The sequence below is a fragment of the Botrytis byssoidea genome (genome assembly GCF_014898295.1).
Source record: "Botrytis byssoidea strain MUCL 94 chromosome Unknown BBYS_001, whole genome shotgun sequence".
In the NCBI taxonomy this organism is placed as follows: domain Eukaryota; kingdom Fungi; phylum Ascomycota; class Leotiomycetes; order Helotiales; family Sclerotiniaceae; genus Botrytis; species Botrytis byssoidea.
In genome coordinates this window covers 1,119,498-1,134,750 of record NW_024065842.1, presented here as the reverse complement: position 1 = coordinate 1,134,750, position 15,253 = coordinate 1,119,498, and the positions used below count along the sequence as shown (strand labels likewise).

At 39.7% G+C, this 15,253-nt stretch overlaps 3 protein-coding genes across 3 annotated transcripts; 1 reads left to right on the top strand and 2 right to left on the bottom strand.

Annotated features, from left to right (window-relative positions):
- Positions 1-383: 383 nt before the first annotated feature.
- EAE97_000333 (uncharacterized protein) lies at positions 384-2,108 on the bottom strand (the record flags this gene model as incomplete). Its single annotated transcript, XM_038870843.1, has 9 exons — positions 384-690; positions 757-985; positions 1,035-1,180; positions 1,228-1,349; positions 1,398-1,487; positions 1,538-1,804; positions 1,851-1,855; positions 1,906-1,969; positions 2,021-2,108. 9 exons carry the CDS (start codon positions 2,106-2,108, stop codon positions 535-537), a joined length of 1,167 nt encoding a protein of 388 aa, XP_038738204.1. The 3' UTR covers positions 384-534.
- Positions 2,109-9,702: 7,594 nt separating this feature from the next.
- Positions 9,703-10,372, top strand: EAE97_000332 (uncharacterized protein; the record flags this gene model as incomplete). The annotated part of the gene is made up of 2 exons (XM_038870842.1): positions 9,703-9,984; positions 10,091-10,372. The coding sequence occupies 2 exons, from the start codon at positions 9,703-9,705 to the stop codon at positions 10,370-10,372; spliced, it is 564 nt and encodes a 187-aa protein (XP_038738203.1).
- A 2,017-nt stretch (positions 10,373-12,389) lies between these two features.
- EAE97_000331 (uncharacterized protein) lies at positions 12,390-14,030 on the bottom strand (the record flags this gene model as incomplete). Its single annotated transcript, XM_038870841.1, has 1 exon — positions 12,390-14,030. One exon carries the CDS (start codon positions 14,028-14,030, stop codon positions 12,390-12,392), a length of 1,641 nt encoding a protein of 546 aa, XP_038738202.1.
- Between the last annotated feature and the right edge of the window lie 1,223 nt (positions 14,031-15,253).

Here is a 15,253-nt window from a genome sequence, read left to right as displayed (position 1 = left end):
AGTGTTGGGAAGATAATGTATTGATTTGAATTCGACTCTATAAGAGAAGGTAGTGGTTTTTAAGTGTGAGGTTTGCCGAGATATTACCACGATCTATTATATTTTATTTGCACGAGCCACATCTTGATATGCTAATGACCTCGGGATTCAATGACCTATCAATGGGGTTTAAGCCTCGTTCTTTCGAGCTTCGAGTTGACGGCGAAACTAAAGCAAGTAAAACGTTTCATAATTTCTATGCGCATTCATTGCGGGGCTGCAGGCTTCCTTGTCGGGCCGGATATCACACGATGTGGGCAGCTAGATTTGAAAACAATCAAAAGGGTCTAGGGAGTAATTTAAATGAGCGCAACCACCGGTGGTGCATGATAATGTAAGATTTCGAACTAAAGAATTGAAGATAACAAACAACAACAACAACAACAACGACCCTATAAACATACTCGTTGGCAACAGGCCTGCCTTCAAACTCAACTATATACATTAAATAGTTTTGGGGTACTAATACCCTCCATCCCGTTGGTAGAAATATTTCTACAATGCTGCCAAGATCGCGTTGTATGCGGGCTTTGGAGAAAAGTTGGCATCGAACAACAATGGGCTGGAGCTTGAACGCCATGAGTCGGTATCGCGGAGACCCCAGACTGTAATACCAACACATTTGCTGACACTCAAGCATGCATTGACGACCTATTCAATAATTAGAACCAGTTCTTACTTCATCTCGAAGGGGATTCCTCAGATATTTAAACTCACATTGACATAATCAGTAGAACTTGCACCAGCGATATCCAATTCTGTGACAGCAACTTCACTGACACCGGAAGCGGCAAGTGCAGTCAAAGCGCCCTTTGCAGCAGCTCCTTGGCCGGCTGAGAGATGGGTTTGCGAACCAATTCCATCAATGGGGATTCCTTGAGCGATCCAAGTTTTGACGTGTGCGACCATTCCCTTTGTGAGTTTGGCATAAGATTCTGAATCAAGGCTTCATGAAATGTTAGTTTTGTAGGTAGAAATTTGAAAGATAGAATTACTTGTAATCATTGATGTAGAGCTTTGCATTTGGATCAGCTGCCCGAGCGGCTTTAAAGGCGATGGACACAAAGCTTTCGCCAAGGACTCTGTAGAACACGCTGTCTCTCATCGAACCATCTTCATTGAAGATTTCGTTGACGACATCCTTATAATGATTAGTTATATGAGCGAAATCAAAATATGATGACATACCCATGCGTAAATCTTTCCCTTCCAGCGAGTCGCCTCTTGGGTGACATGGTTTTGAAGGACTTTAGTGAGCGTGTCCTTGTTTGTGATAGAGCTAACCCAGCTAGGGAGTTGAGAATGCCAGCCTATTGATGTCAGTTCTCATTCTCAAAGACGAATTTGGTATAACAAACAGAGTGTGTGGCCGCGAACAAGTTTCTTGTTCTCAGTAGCAAAGTTTACCAAGTAATCGCCACCAGCGAAGTTGAACTTGTTTTGTGTTCCTATCCACAGTCAGCGATATACTCTTCAAGACCTATGTGACCATCTATACCCTCAACCGCGTCCCACTTCATGCTATTCTCCGGTGTCACTTGTCCAAAGTTTGCTTTGATGACATCCGCGTTCTTTCCAGATGAAAGAAGGTTTTGATCTGTGGCAAGACCGAAGTATTTCTTTCCATGAGCAACAAATTTGTCATTGATGCTACTGCTGCTTCCGCCACTGGTTGGAGTTGTGATCGCGGTTTTCAAGGTCGTTGGGGTAACAATTGTCGCTGTAGCTGAGGGAACGACATTTCCAGGGATGCACTGAGAGTAATCTAATAAAATAAGTAAATGTAAATGTTGCTAGAAGGCTTAACATACAATCGCTATAAACATGTTAGCTTGATCCGAAAGATTTTAATGGGGTTCAACTCACTTTGAACGTGTGCAAGTGTATCCTGATACACAGGTTGTAGCACCAGTCCAGCCGTTACCGCCACCTGAGAGGGTCAGTCATGATGTACTACTTTCGTTTCGTTGAGTCAACTTACATTGAGCCCAACCTTGGCTCTGGGCCAAAGCGAGGTTGATGTGACCGAGCATGGCAGCTAAAGCTGCAACATTTAAAGCTGAAAACATATTGTTGTTGGAGTAAAAAGATAGACTAAGTGAAGAAGAAGAAGTGAAATTGTTTGAATGTGTGATGGAAAAGAATAATGAGGGTGAAAAACTTGATCATATATACTCCTATTTTTCACTACATCATCTTCTGTTTATTAGCCAAGGTGGATTAAAGGAGCAATTAAACACAAACATTGGAGCATCCATACCTTCGAAATCATCAGCACTAAGTTAAGCTACTTCTCCCGTAATTCCGGGGTTAATAGGCTAATATCAGGTATTATAGTGTCTGCCCTATGAATTCAAGACATAAAACTACTCGTGATCTTAAGATTAATGTTCTTTCCTACGTTTCAAGGGGCGGCCCGGCTGTTAAGCACCCCGCAAATGCCAAGATTAGTTAAGGATACACTAAGCAAAGAGCCTAAATTGAGAGATGGGGTGCATTCAAGGGGCATGAGAACAATGCTTTATCACGCCTGGATCAGTTTATGTAGATTCATTTCGGGACTCTTGGCTCAGCTATAACGAAGCAGAATTATTCCTTGCTTTCCGGTCTCACACCTATATTGTTGGTCACTATAGAGTTGTTTTCAAGTAAGGATGGATTGAAAAGAAGCTTTTTACTTACATTCACAAAAAAGTGGCAATGCTTTTTCACAACTCCCACCATGGAAACCACTTGTCAAAGATGGCTCTTTCTTCGGTAGGGGATTCTTGAAATGGACCGATTAGTACGCGATAGATCGTGTCGACCTTGGCAATGTTCTCAATCGACCCAATCTTTTTCAGATGACCAAATCAGTACGAATTGTGCATTGCTTCGTCTGAATAAATGGGAAGTACCGGCATTGACCGAACTACCATTGAGGTGCAATTTCGCTCCACTTTTAGGGTAGCTTCATGGAACTTGCAACGGCAGAGAATATTGGATCACCCAATGGATGCGTCAGTCAGAAAGAAGAGAAAGCATAAACATGATTTCCTTTTAACTTGAATCTGTTATATGCAGTGAAGAAAAGATTGATAAAAAGGGGTTTCAGTTGCAGTATTTACTCGAATGAAGAAAGCCGAAACGCCGCTGATGTCGACAGGACTTGCGGGCCGAGATTCTGGCGATGGAATCCGCGCCCCGAGTGCTTCTAAATTGCTTCTGGCAACGTTGATCATTGTCATTTGTGATTTTTGGAGCCCGCACGCATAAAGAATGAAAACAACAATGCCTGTAGACGGTAGCTGATCGGCAAACTTTTGCAGGTGTCAAGTATTAAGGTTAATCTAGCACAGAACAAGATTAAGCTTCTTCATCTCAGCCTATCATATCACGCTAGAGTCATTAATGCGTACGTGCCGATGCTAGAGTAGCACCGCACTGCAGGAAAACTCATGAAGTGGATACTACCAGCGATTTCATGATTCTACGGTGTCGCGATCCTTTTCCTTTTCCAACATGCAACAAAATGCAGTAAGAATTGCAGCGAGAAGTACAATGAGACTTCTTCACGTCAGAAAAATAGTTTAGACCATGTACCTGCTCATGGGACTATGTGATCAGGATTTGGATACCTGTGTGGCAAATCCTCTGTTCTTGATTAAGAATACGAATTATTGGAAACGACTTCATGAACTTGACATCTCCCACTAGTACGCATCCAGATGATAATTATGAGATGAAAAAAAACGATCAAAATATATGGGAGCAACAGGTAATGGAACCCCCGTCGTTGGAATAAGGTGAAACCAAAATAGTTGTTGTCAATTTAAACATCAACAATTAAGGTTAGCGGGGCGTGTGTAGCGATTCGGCGGATTAACAAGGGAGGCACGTCAACAAATATATGAGGTACCTAGTTACTTGCGTCAAAATGAATTAATTCCGTGTAATTACTACCGATGATTGCGTTTGATATGAATTATCTGAGATTGAAACACTCTTAAAGTAATTCTTCCTGGGTGAAGCCTGTAGCACGTGCTCGAAAAATCCAGTTTATGATAAATTTTATTGATAAGATTTGAGACGATCGTATCAACCACAACCTGAATGTGTATTATCAAACGAAGCTACTACTTCTTTAGGGGGGCAGTCATACTAATCCAGGTGTTCAAGCTGTTTGATGTTTCATTGCGGTATTTGGTACAGTATATACTCAAAATTCGGACTACCAAGCACAAATCATCAACCAGGCACTTTGGCGGAGTGGTTAACGCGATGCCCTGCTACTGTTTAAATCAGAGTCAGGCATTTCCCTCGGGAGCGAGTGTTCGAATCACTCAGGTGTCGTTTTGATTTTTGCTCTCTTCCGCCCCCTCGCTGTATTTTTTCTATTCTACTCAAACTTCAATATACTTTTTTTCAACTTGTCTTGTGTAACCTATTTTTGTGATCCCTGTTTGTTGTGGATCCGCGGGCTTGATTTGTATGTGGGGGGCCCCTTTTTAAGATTCGCTTGTTTATACCAAATGCTTCAAGACAATCTTGGCTCCTAGTCATAGGAGTTGTAGGAACTGCATCTCACTGAACGATCCATTTCTGTTATAGTTCTAGAATTCTTTGGTGGATAAAGTCGGCCTTGGGGTTTCAAATGATAGTCGTTCATCACATAACTTTTGCGTGCATAGGAAAAACTCCATCCAGTAATACTACTATTCCATTTCCTATGATCACGTACTCTATCTATCTCTTACGATATGACTATTCTGTACTTACTTACTCACACCACTAATTCTTTATCGATATCATTGCTATATATCAAAAAGAAAAGGTTTACAATATCGACATGATTGAACGGATAAGATATTACCCACAAAAGGGCTTTCGTTTTTTGAGGGATTTAATCATTTTGGGAAGAGATTTTCTAAATTTTCTAAATTTTTGAAAGCTCTTGAGAAGGTTTACAACGATCTACTCAATACATATATCAATTTACTTCTGTTTTTTCGTTCGCATAGTACGTTACATAATACAGCAATGGAACCCTTGAAACCAATTAAAAAGTTCAAGTAATATACTCGACTCAAACCTTGCCAAGCAATCTACCGCTCTTATTAGTGTGATCCAACCAGCTTTCCCCTAAATCTAGATTTTTACTACCTCACTTAGCTCCCCCTCTTTGACACGTACCTCGGCACCATTCAATATTCGCCTTGACATTCCAAATTATTCAACTGCCGAAACGTCTAGATTCTTTGGGAGCTTATTACTTTATTCTGTTAATTAAATTCGAAAATAAATGGGTCGCTTCTCGAACTCATTATGCTTATTCAAAACTCTAAGTTAATGACCAATAAGCTTTGAGATCGTCATACATATATGAAAAAGAAATTTATATGGAAATTTACATTGAATATCTTCTCGTCGATGTCATTGAAGATGTCACTACAGGGTGTCGTAAAGTCAGAGTTAACGGTAGAGCAAGGTCAATAAAACGATACAAATTTACATACAACATGAGCACCACCAAACATGGTCATGACTTTCTGTACGATTCAGAATCTTCTAAAATCTTACATGTGATAATTTCATTCTTCATTAAAATCACCGATCATTCGTAATTGTCGACAGGCTGAAATATGGCCGCATGACTATATCAAGCCTATTATGAAGGCCTCAAAATCATTATCCAAGTGATATCAATCCTGGTCAGGGATATCACTGATCAGAAGACTCGATATTATTTTCGAAAAGACCTTATCATGAGAGCAAAATATAGGGACTAAAACAAAGTGCTTTACTACATTATTACTGCAGATGTACAACGCAACAACAAATTCTAAAGAATTTGAATATAGAAACAAGAAAAGAAGCATAAAGGTACATACACACTGTCATACAACGATCACTTCCAGGAGGATTCAACTATACAAAACTAGTTTCTGCGTCCATCACACACTTGTCCAGCTAGACGGCATCATTGAATTCACCTCTACAACCATCGAAATTCATCCTGCAGATCTCTTTATTGGCCATTCTACAACAGACTCCTCCTCCTCCTCCTGCAAAGTCATCAAACTCAGTCAACGAAGTTCATAAAACCAAACAATAGGACCAAAACAGTAGGCATGACAGGGGCAGATTGCCACGAACACTGCCAGGAATAGATCCTCGAATTCAACTTTCTCCTCCTCTAACCTCGATACCTTCAACTTCTTCAATTCAGCTTTCTGCTGCGCCGCAGACATCGTATCTACACTTCAATAGAATCCACACATCTCAATTCTACGATTCTACAAATCTAAATTCTACAATTCAATGGTCGTCAGCGAGCAAAGTATAGCATTCGGGATTCAATTATATATTGGGAGTGATTCATAATTCAGGAGTTCGATTTCATTAGGGTAAGTAGGAGCTTTCAAACTTTACACACATTCTAGTATTATCTGAGACTTCTTGGTGTCGATATCGTGAATACAGTTATAAAACTATAATAGGTATATAGATCTTGAACTTTGAACATTTCTAATCAGGATATAGACAATGGCAATACATACATTGCCGTTGAGTCTACTACTATGAAGACATTATACTCACTATCAAGGCGAAGCCAATAGCAATTGTGTTCTCCCTGTACATATACTCCCACATTTGCCAACTCTTTCTTGTAGACTATCAACCTGCTGCAGATAATGCAATCTTCCTATGCATTCTCGCTCTTCTCATCCATAAGCTTCTTGAATATGCGGGTGGTGCATCGTAGCGTTGGTATACTTTGTGAGAATTACATGATCATCTCCAAAAAGTACAATCTTTCTGCGAGTACCCGCAGGTATCTCAAGACAGCATAACATGATTGAACTCAAAACGAGGTCTCTTTCACAACTATTTCCGTATGAAAACTTTGTACAAGCTCGAAAATGTCGTTGATTCCTGTTGGTTTGAAAAGAATAAGAATGATGCAGGACCTACGATGTAAGTTCTAGTTGTCAAATGGTATTATAGTTGGAGAGCTAGCTATGTATAGAATAATCAATTCTTAGATAGGCCTTGTTGTAGGACTAGCCCCTTGGTTGTAAACTATGAATGACTTAAGGCCATTCATTCACTCACTCTTGGTTCACACAGTTTCTAAGACTCATGAGGAGGAATTACCAAAAAATATATACATGTGTAGCAGTTGAAATTTGAGAAGAAGGAGCAGACTTGTTTGTGTTAGGATAATCCGATAAGATAGGTTGAAATAGGATATGATTTTAGACCTGAAAAGAACCTATACCAGTAATAAGTATGCAGACTAATGGAACGCTGCCAAAACGGACTTGGAATTATCTCATGAAATGTAGATTTGAATATCTTGGTAATTATTATGACGATTCATTAGAGATTGAATAATGAGAAGAGGTTTGTCTGATATCAAATTATTGAAGAATGCATTTGTTAAAAATTTCAAAAGTTGAGAACAATCTCATCAGCCTATACACCCACTAGTGGTATTGAGGCGTTTCTGACTCATCAAGAATAATCCTCAAACCCACTCACTGCAGATTCAAGAAACAAAAGCAACACCTGGTCTATCACGACTGTCTTCCTTTGCACTCACTTCTGTAATGTCGCGATTGAGATTATCTATATACTCGTTGATAGATAGGTCATATCTAGCTACGTCTATTGTAGTGATCAAAAACTGTTCTAGTGTCTAGTGATGCAAGAGGCTGCCAAGTAGCACCTCAACCTCTCACCACAGATCAACAACGCGATTCTGTATAAAAGCAAGAAGGTTGATCACTACGCGCTGTGTCATACTGGTATTTTGTTTTCTCAGAGACCATAGAATGTACGAACCTTCCATCCCAATTGTCAAGCACGCGCACGTGTTATCAATGCAATTTGATAGTTTAAGGGGAAAGCACGGAGATTACAGATCTTAGAATTTGCACAATTGTGTAATGGCCATCGACTTTCGAATGTCAGCTCTTGAAATGTTTACAAAGATTGATTAGCCCATTGAAGTAGGAGATATAATTATAATCCTATTTGTATTTCTTCATTGAAATTCCTGTATCGAGGTCGGAGGGCCGAGATTGGCCCCAACCAACACGGTGACACCTTGAATTGAATGGAAGTACAATGATCTATATTACATTCTAGGAACTAGATAATAAGAAATATGTAGTGCCTGTAGTTTTAGTGAAATCACGGGATTACAAAGGTCACTACAGTTTATAATCGCCTTCGATTCTCCGTGGAATTGATTTCGCTGAGCCATGTTGGACATGAGCCAAGATTATGTTTTCTTCCTGTAGTGGCTTCTATGCTCTCTCATCTCCAGTATTATGCTCTCAAGATATGTAACAAAAGCATCATCGCTGTGATACTAGGATATTGACGCCTGTAATTCCTGCTAAGCCCAGGAATAAAGATTTATAGACAATGTCAATCGCAATATATCTTGTATGAAGGCATTCTTAGTATTTATATTCACCGATTATCTGTGAAGTTTCACTTTTTGGAAGTCTCATAACATGATGCCGACGTATCGATATTCTCTACAAAAGCATGAGACTAGCCATTCATCGCTCGCTATCAGATTCAATGCATCGTGAAATGCTTCTAGTTAGAATGATTGTCAATAGGTGCAACATGCTGGGCACTTAATCTATTCTACTGTTTCCAAGTATTATAAGAATTAGAAATAAATATTGAATTTACGTTACGAAGACTACCTTCCCGAAATTTGATAGCAGATTCAATGTTGTCCATCCTAATGTTGAAGGGGTACACATTTTGTGGGACCTACTTGCACACTCATTGATTTTCTGTCTTATTCCGAGATCTTGTCGTGTATGTTGTCTGTGCCATTCTAGTAAATATTTTACTAATGGTATCAAATGAGTATCTATGAGCAGCTGAGTATCGTGGGGATGTTTCGCAAAAACAAAGTGACCAAAGATAACTGCAATATTTTTTCGGTCAGTACCAGGTGAACGGCCGAATCTCTTGCTGGGCGATTTTGGCAGAAATAAGGGTCCAAAAATGCAGATGATCAAAAGAGGAATGCTGGGTACCATTTGTGTAATGAAGAGAATGATGAAGATGCGGGAATGAGTATTGGGGGCTAAGCCCCCTTTTTTACTAGGTAATATCCGGCCGCTTACAAAACGATATGTGACAAGTGATTTCAACATTCTGACATTGACTAGAGGTCAATTCCTACAGCTTTTCCACTTTCACGAAAACGACAATTCTTAATTAGCCGAGAAGTTGATCTTTTTGGTGGAGTGGGTATTCAAGGCTTTACTCCTCGTCCTAAACAATAGTTTTGAGGTGATGATATGAGAGAATTGTGAGCCACAAGTCGTGGAATTGAATTGTTGGTTGAGATTGGCGAGGAATTATACACAATGCTGCGCGGCGTCACAATGTCAAGCTGATATATCCTGTGACGCGATAATTCAGATGAATATGCTCTCGAGATGACCGAGAAACGGCTGCGCAAGTCTTCTCTAGCAGCTTCCGCTTCTACCAGTTCTTACTCGGAATTACACGAACACTTGAAGAGATATCTTGTATAAAGGAAATGGGATTCCCACCTTATAGAAAATCAGAATTAGTCTCAATATCCAGAAGTCTCAAGCGAACAATCAGCAAACATCAGCAAGCGACTCAGCAATCTTCGCCATGTACTTCAACTTCAATTCCATTGCGTGCTCAATCTTGGCACTCCTCACCTTCCAAGCTGCAGCTGTACCTATCAGCGTCAACATCTTGACTCAAGGAGCTTCTGTAGAATCTTCAACTGGGGCTGTCCGCACTTACTACCAAGCCGCCAACGGCTCCGTTATAGAGATCATTCCGAATTTTCCTGCTACTTTGGGCTACACTAGTAGCGTGTTAATTCCCGCAGGTGTCGCGAAGACTAATACCCCTCTTGCTGCTATATCCTGGGGATCTTTCGACGAGGTAACTCTTTCTCATTCTTATTCCTCCTTTTTCTGCTCCCCGTTCCCTCTTCTTCCTTGCATCTCACACACGTCAATCGACAACTAACAACTAACAACACGCTTAGATTCACTTGTACTACATCGGTGTCGGATTCAGCAACACGCACTTGCGGGAAAAGATCTGGAAAGCCGGTGTTGGATGGGCAGATGGGGGACTCAATTCACTTAGCTACACCACGCAGACGAGCACGAGTTTCTTGACGGCGTATCACGATGGAACTACGGTGGCAGGAAGCACATGGCGCGTGGCGTTTGTGTGTTCGACTCTGAACTTGCCGGTGGCGGGCAGTCTTTGCGAAGCATCAAAGACTTCGTTACTTCCCTGGACCGTCGCTGCTTATACTTAGCTCGATGGAATTCTAACTTCCCACCGAGATTGAGATTTGAAACATGGATTATGGTGGTTGATGGGTGAAGGAAAACAAATCCTGCTCAGCTTCCACGTCAGGTCTGATTTCGGCTTCGACGCTTGAGCTGTGGAATTACGGGGCTTTTATTTACTCCTTTGAGTTCAATTCACGTGCTCTTTATTTCTTTCGTCGGGTCGCAGAAGCTTACATTCATTTCTTAATTTGCTTCAGACGTGAGCCGGGATGTTTTCTTCCTCGAGTCTTGAAGAAACGTACTGGGCGATATTCTCATCAACTATATGACGAAGGAATGAATCATTCCACTTCCATGAGCTACAACCATTGAGACCCATTAATCAACAAACCCTTCTATCTTTCCACGCAAACCTCCTTACCCAAATTCCAATCTCGCCATCCAATCAAGATCAGTTTTGTAATTAGTATCCTCCTTATTTTGAACACGTCCCACTTCAATAATACATATCAACTATTTATTTTTGGATACATTTCAATAAGATTGAATACTACTAGCCCCGTACCAAACCATCTCTAGAATGTAAATAGTTCCGAATTTCCAATCCTTCATTTCCAATCCGACTATTCATCAAAAGCAATCTCATCCTCAAAGACATTCACTTTCAAGCTTAATATCTATATTTGAAGTTTTAATTATACAAATTCCTATACTTTAGTAAATTCTCGCTAATGGGTCTATATTCAAGATTGATTCATAGTTGTGGTTGTAGATATTCAGAGCTATGATTATATATAATCTTAATACTGTCTGGCTACAATATCCCCATGACTTACTACTAGGTACTTACAAGTTACAAGTTTAAAAGTCGCAACGGCAAATAGAATCCAGAAACTTCCTCACACTCCCTCCTATTCCCATTTCCAGATAACATCACACTCCCTCACACTCCCTCCCCCCTCATTTCCCATCCCCCAATATCCCATGGCCATCCCCGATGTTCCACACCTCCCCCCATTCTTCGCCTATTCTCCCTCGCCCATTCAAATTCTACTTTTTATCATAAACTATCTCTCTTTACTCTTTCTTCTAATCATAATCTACAATAAGTATTCCGACTTCTCAACTTCTCGACTTCTCAATCTACAATCTACAATCTACAATCTACAATCTACAATCTACAATCTACAATCTACAATCTACAATCTACAATCTAGACAAATCACCGCTTTTTATTCTTCATCTTTCATGTATAGAAGTACTACAATAGTGATATGCTAATAAAATTATGATGTTGAGTATATTCAATCCAATCTCATCCCATCCAATCTCATCCCACATCTCCATCCCCCTCAATACTCAGACTCCTGTTCCCATCAACACTCAAACCCCAACACCATATTCCTCACCCACCACTCCTCCCCCTCCTCCCTCATCCACAAACCCCATCCACAATCCAACAAATGCTATACAATTATATCAAAATTATATCATATCAAGCTATTCCACTCCAAAATTCGATCAAGGGCGAGGGGGTATGATATGCAGGGGAAATTCAAAGCATTCTTTACGATGTAGGTAAACAAAGTCAAAAAATCAAAAGGTCAGAAAGATGGAATATTCCAGACATAAAAAAAGAAGCAAAGGTCAAAATCTAATATTATACATCATACGTATTCAACAATTCTAATTTCAATAATATAAAGATTAATTGTTCATTTATATACCGCTGCGTAAATTCATCTATATGTATGTATATCTTTCCTCCTATATAGCATTCCGAAAATTGAGCTCTTGGGTCACCTGCCCTTTGAGCCTGAATACGAGCATACAATTTCCTTGAATTCCCACTTCGAACTCCATACATTGGAACATTAGAAACTCTTCGATACCTGATCCAAGATAGGTTTCATAACAACGACGAATCATTCATGACAAATTCAAAGACCTTGCTCCTTACAAGCATCTTACTTCTTCATATCCAAACCTACCTGCCAGTCCAAAACCCCCACATTCCCCCTTCTCCCGTCCAACAACCCACTACCTCCTATCCAACCTTTCATGCAAAACATTTTGTTTCATCAGACTCCCCACCCCAGCCATTAAGATCGCAAAACCTAGTGCCGTCAAGAATACACCCCTAAAAGCATCCATAAAGCTTTCCGTTACACCCTCTTTCCAGCCCTCAGGGAGTTTGTTCAATTCATCGAAAGAATCTCGAATTCTCCCAATGATCTCTTCCGCATTCGGTTTATCTCCGAATTTCTCCCACAGATCCGACTTGAGTATATTTTGATACACTGCACTTGCAATGGTAATACCAATTGTTGAGCCTGTGGAACGGAACGCATATGAAGCTGATGTGATAACCGAGTGATGATCATGCGATACTGCTGAGATAATAGCTAGAAGTGTAGTTGTGAGAGTTGCACCGTATCCAATTCCTGTCAAGGAGAGATATAGATATATTGGCCAATCCGGACTGTTAGAATCGAGAGTTGCTAGAAGACCGGTTCCAATAACAAGCATTGCAAGTGTTATCAAACTAATTGATTTATATTTTCCAGTTCGATTCATGATGATTCCGGAACCAAGAGATCCGACAGAAGCTCCGATTGATTGCGGAATAAGACGCATACCAGAGGCGGTGGTAGATTCACCCCGGACTTGATAATATAAAGGAACGTAAAAGATAATCATAAAGACGACCATTGTAACGAACCAGTTTGTAAGACAAGCGGCGAGAACAGTACGGTTTGCGAGGAGGCGAACTGGGATAACAGGTTCCGAGGCGATGTAAAGTTCGATGTAGATAAATCCAAGAAGCGAAACGAGAGAAAGGGGGAGCGAAACATAGACGAGCGGATGGTTCCACGGTACGATATTACCACCAGAATTGAGTCCTAGCAGGAGAAGAACAAGAGTAAGAACCAGCGCGAAAGAACCCATAAAATCCACTCTCGATAACTTCGATTTCTCGCTCTTCTTGGGAGGAATATCAACCAGACAAGCGACCAGAATTCCTGAAACGATAATAAAAGGAACTTGAGCCAAAAAGGCCATTCGCCAGCCCCAAGTATCGTTTACCCAACCTCCAAAAACCCCTCCCAGGCCGGCTCCCGTTCCATAACATATATTTCCGATTCCCTGCACCACACCTCTCTTCCTCAACGGAACCAAATCACTTCCTACAAAAGTACTTATAGCCATCAATCCACCGCCTCCACATCCTGCCACCACTCTCCCAAATATCATCACCCATTCGTTTTTCGCCAATCCGCATATCAAATTTCCTGCGGCAAATAATACATTGCTCACAATCAATCCAGTTCTCCGACTAAAGATATCTGTGAGGCGACCAGAAAGCGGTTGACAAGCTGCATTTGCGATGAGATATGCAGAGGCGAGCCAGGAAAGAAGAGAGAGGGAGTTAAAGGATGTGGAGATGCTGGCGGAGAGGGTAGCGATGATTGTTGAATCTAGAGCACCGAGGAAGACACCCACCCAGATTGCTCCAAGAGTTACTATTAAACGTTTGGTGCTTTGTTCATTGGGGATGATTGTCGCTTCAGATGTGGAAGGGTCTTGGATTGCAGATTCAGATGGAGGTGATTGGGAGGGTAAAGTCGTGGTGTCTGCGAGGAGGGGTGTTTCTTCATCCAAGTGGTTGGATGAAGACATTTTGCGTGGGTGAAAAGTCGTGTATCGTTGATTTCTTGGTTATGTATCTATTGATGTATCATTGCAGCATGAAAATCGGATGAGAAAAGAGAAAGACAGTATATGGAAATATATGTTACCAAAAATTATATAGATACAGTAGAAAGGAAGGAAAAAAGGTTAATAATGTTGTGTGAATAATATTCCGAGATGTCTTATCACATATCACGCAAACAATCAATCAATCGATTACTCACCGACACCTTAACAAGTTAAGTTCATTGAGGATCTGATTTGAAAGTTGATTGAACCTCTTTCATAAAATACCCAGTTGGTGATGATAACCATTTGGAGGAAGTGCTGGATATGTGGATAATGGAAGATACTAGATAGATAGAAGAAGTCCTTTGTCCTTGTCATGAGTTTTGTTGTAAGAGGCATTTTCCGGGGAATTTCAGGTGATCCACGCCACGGGTACGGAGGACTTACTGATATGACAAAATGCTTGAATTCGGATACCGGTACGGGTATACGAAGTGACAATAGGTGATTGTCTATATAAATCAAGTCGACTCTATGTATAAGATATATATGAAATATAGGAATTATAGGGAATATAGGAAATATACGAATTATATAAATTAACTAACGTGGTTTATTATCGAGTGGGTTACTTTTCTCTTAATTCACACCTTTAAATCTATATTATTCAATAATCATTAAATCAATTAATTGAAATTATTAAGATTCTAATAATCTAGGATTTATTATATTATTTTGATAAGTTCTTGTATTATATCCAGTCTTTTTATATTTATTATAGTATTGATTAGAAAATACTTCCCTATTAGAATTCCTTTCTTTTTGATATTCATCGTATTGAATCTGAATATCAATCTTTTGTTGAGATAATATATTAAAAGTCTCTTATTTAATAAATACTTTCTTTTAATACAATTAAGTTTTTTTTGTACATCAATGTTTACTTAATACCTTATTTGCTATTCAAAATATACAAATCTTTATATTTAAAAGTATATTTTTATAAATTAATCTTTCTATACCTTTAGTTAAAACTAATACAATTTCGAATATAAATATAAAAAAACTTAATTAATAACGAGTTATTCGAGATTTAATTAATATTGATTGAAAAAGAGTTTTAGTTGAATTATAAAGAGTTTAAAAGATTTATTGATTTAAATCAAAAAGAGAAAAGTAGATATACAAATTCAAATATCTAA